We start from the raw sequence: 3,048 nt of genomic DNA on the forward strand, positions 1-3,048 counted from the left end.
TAACTAAAACTAAAACCTTAAAGGAATAGTTCACCCAAAAATGAAAATGTGATGTTTATCTGCTTACCCCCAGGGGATCCAAGATGTAGGTGACTTTGTTTCTTCAGTAGAACACAAATTATGATTTTTAACTCCAGCCGTTGCAGTCTGTCAGTCATATAATGCATGGCAATGGTAACAAAATCTATGAGTGTAAAAAAAACATGCACAGACAAATCTAAATGAAACCTTTATATATGAGATGAGGACATGACTGCAGCTGGTAATGAGGCCCAAACCAGCACAGCCACTGCAAGAAGGCTTCAGATTTTTAATTTTACTTAACATTATTTTATTTATCCATTATACTGAAGAGACCTTTTTGAAAGATATTGTTTTTGTTTGTTTTGTAATTTTGAGGTGTTCAGCTTTATTTTGGTTTTAGAAAATAAACGTGCTCTCCTCACAAATCAACTCTTTCTAGTTTGTGTCATGCTCTCTGTGCCTTGCCCTGGACTTTTATGTCACTTCCTGTCTCCCGTGGTGTTTGTAGTCAGTTTGTAGTCCGTTTGTTCATTGGTTCCCCTTGATTAGTCTCCCCAGGTGTGTCTTATCTTGTTAAGCTTGTTAGCCCACTGTATAGCCCTAGTTTTTCTTTAGGTCCTTGTGAGTTGTTGAATGTAATGGGTTTCTGTTTGCCAGTCGTTCTGTTCTTTGTTCCCTTTGGTTTATTGTTTGTTCTAGTTTTTCCACTAAATACCAGCACACAGATCATTGCCTCTGCCTTTTCCGCAGCTTCTCCACAACGTTACAGTTTTTCACTGGCATGTCTCTTTGACTAGTGCGTCTTTGAGCCTATGTTTAGTATAAGTAAAATACTTAAGTACTGTTAAAATCAGATACTCAGACTTTTACTCAAGTTGTTTTGGAATTGGTGACTTGTAACGTGTAGTGGAGTAAGGTATCTACTTTTACTCAAGTATGGTTTTTAGGTACTCTTTACACCTCTGCATATACAAACACATTATCATCATTTGCGCTCTGGCGTGTAATTCACAACCAGGATTCTCACGCTCTCGGAAACCCTGAATATATGATCGAATTTTAAAAGTATGTTTCATAGATGAGAAAAAGCTATGGAAATTAATAAAATTATTTCTATAACGAATCTGGATTTTTATAGTCTTGTCGAGCTAAACTGATCATGAACAACTGGAAAAATGAAGTAAATTCATTGATCATAAAGTGTGAGATTTTTGGAAATCACATAATTTAATTATTTAAATTTACTGATGTTAATGCATTGCCACTCCTAGTTCCTGTAAATAAAAAGTTTAAAACGAGCAGCTTTGTTATTACAGCAAAAATATCAGAGGTGTGGAAACGTATTTTTCCTGTGATTAGAGACTCTAATTATGAGCAGAATCGCATTATAAAGACGCATGAAAACAAAACACAGGTGATTTGTGATATCTCACCACTGATGCAGCTCTCTAATAACCACAAACACAAACCGCATCGATTTCAGCAATACTTTATTCCACAATAAAAATCACATCAATTGCATTTATCGCTCTTTTGTCGCTGGTTCAATCCCATCCCGTTACACATGCTAAAAACACCACGACCTCTCAGGGTCAAAGGTCAAGACGAAGGGGTTTCTACTGCAGAGCTTCTGTGGGAATCAAACTGAAGCGCCGCTGTGTTTCTGCTCCAACAAATAAGCCGCTGTTTTACAAAGTTACCAAAAGCCCTTAAAATAGTGGTTAACTTTCTTTTTTTTTGTACTCATTTTTTGCCGTTTTGCATTTATAATGCAGGATCAGTTAGTGCTAAAAAAAACAACAAAAACTAACAAGTGAACAAGCATTGCAATAAAAACATGCTTATGATTCAAGTACAAACGAGTTTCAATTCAGTTTGTTGAGTTTGAAGAGAAAAATCAAAATTAAAGGGAAAAAATCCTTTTAATTTTGACCTGGATGCGTTTCTGTGAAATTCACACTGCACCATAAATAAACCCAAGTGGCAGAAATTAATATTTTGAGACATTTTAAGGCAAATATTTTTTTTGTTTGCGAGTCAATCATCTCAGCGCAGGTTTGGTTTGACGAGGCTGAAGCTGATGGCTTGATGATGAAGATCTCGGCAGAGGTCGGAGGTCAGAGGTCGCGTGTTGGTTTTCAGTTGATGAGATTATTCCTAAACAACACAAACACAAATCACATCAAACAGACGTTTCAGTTCTTCAGTCGGTCGGTGAGTCTGAGAAATGAGCTTTTGGGAAGATTTTCACACAAAACACATCCGGATCATGTTCCAGCTCAGGGGAAAAAAGTATTAATTATTAATAAACTAATAAAATAATATTTTGCATGAAGAAAATGAGGACTTTTTTTTTTGCGCATTGTGATATTGTTCATGATATTGTAATTAGACACATTTAACCCAAAAATATCATTACTAAAATTATTTTTCATTTTATTTTGCACCTTTTGTAACAATATAGGTCTTTACTGTCACTTTTTATAAATTTTACACATCTTTGATGAATAAAAGTATTAATTAAAAGAAAAACATTTACAGACACAAACTTTTGAACGGTAGTGTAAATTGTTACAAAATATTTCTATTTTAAGTAAATGCTGCTCTTTTTTTTTATTTTTATTTTTTACTTTTTTTCATCAAAGAATCTTGAAAAATTATCACAGGTTCCAAAAAAATATGAAGCAGCAAAAACCTGTTTCTAACATCAATAATAAATCAGAAATGTTTGTTGAGCAGCAAATCAGCATATTATAATGATTTCTGAAGATCATGTGACACAGCTGCGCATCACAGAAATACATTACAGTTTAACAGAGATTCACATAGAAAACAGCTATTTTAATATAAATATATAATATTTCAGTGTTTTTCTGTATTTTTGATCAAATAAATGCAGCCTTGGTGAGCAGAAGAGACTTCTTTAAAAACACGAAAATTCGTACAGATCCCAAACTTTTGAAGAGCAGTGTATATATATGTACACACACACACTCACACTCACTCACTCACTCACTCACTCAC

The 3,048-nt window shown here is 34.3% G+C and overlaps 1 protein-coding gene across 1 annotated transcript in view; it reads right to left on the reverse strand.

The window, feature by feature from the left end:
• Positions 1 to 1,690: 1,690 nt before the first annotated feature.
• Positions 1,691 to 3,048, reverse strand: part of LOC107681928 (band 4.1-like protein 3) — a 43,910-nt gene continuing 42,552 nt past the window's right edge. Inside the window, exon 13 of the mRNA XM_016478300.1 lies at positions 1,691 to 2,181. Within this exon, the coding sequence (XP_016333786.1) occupies positions 2,176 to 2,181 (6 nt within the window). The 3' untranslated portion in view covers positions 1,691 to 2,175. The remainder of the gene's footprint in view (positions 2,182 to 3,048) is intronic.

The sequence above is a fragment of the Sinocyclocheilus anshuiensis genome, unplaced genomic scaffold (assembly GCF_001515605.1).
Source record: "Sinocyclocheilus anshuiensis isolate Anshui unplaced genomic scaffold, SAMN03320099.WGS_v1.1 scaffold2198, whole genome shotgun sequence".
In the NCBI taxonomy this organism is placed as follows: Eukaryota; Metazoa; Chordata; class Actinopteri; order Cypriniformes; family Cyprinidae; genus Sinocyclocheilus; species Sinocyclocheilus anshuiensis.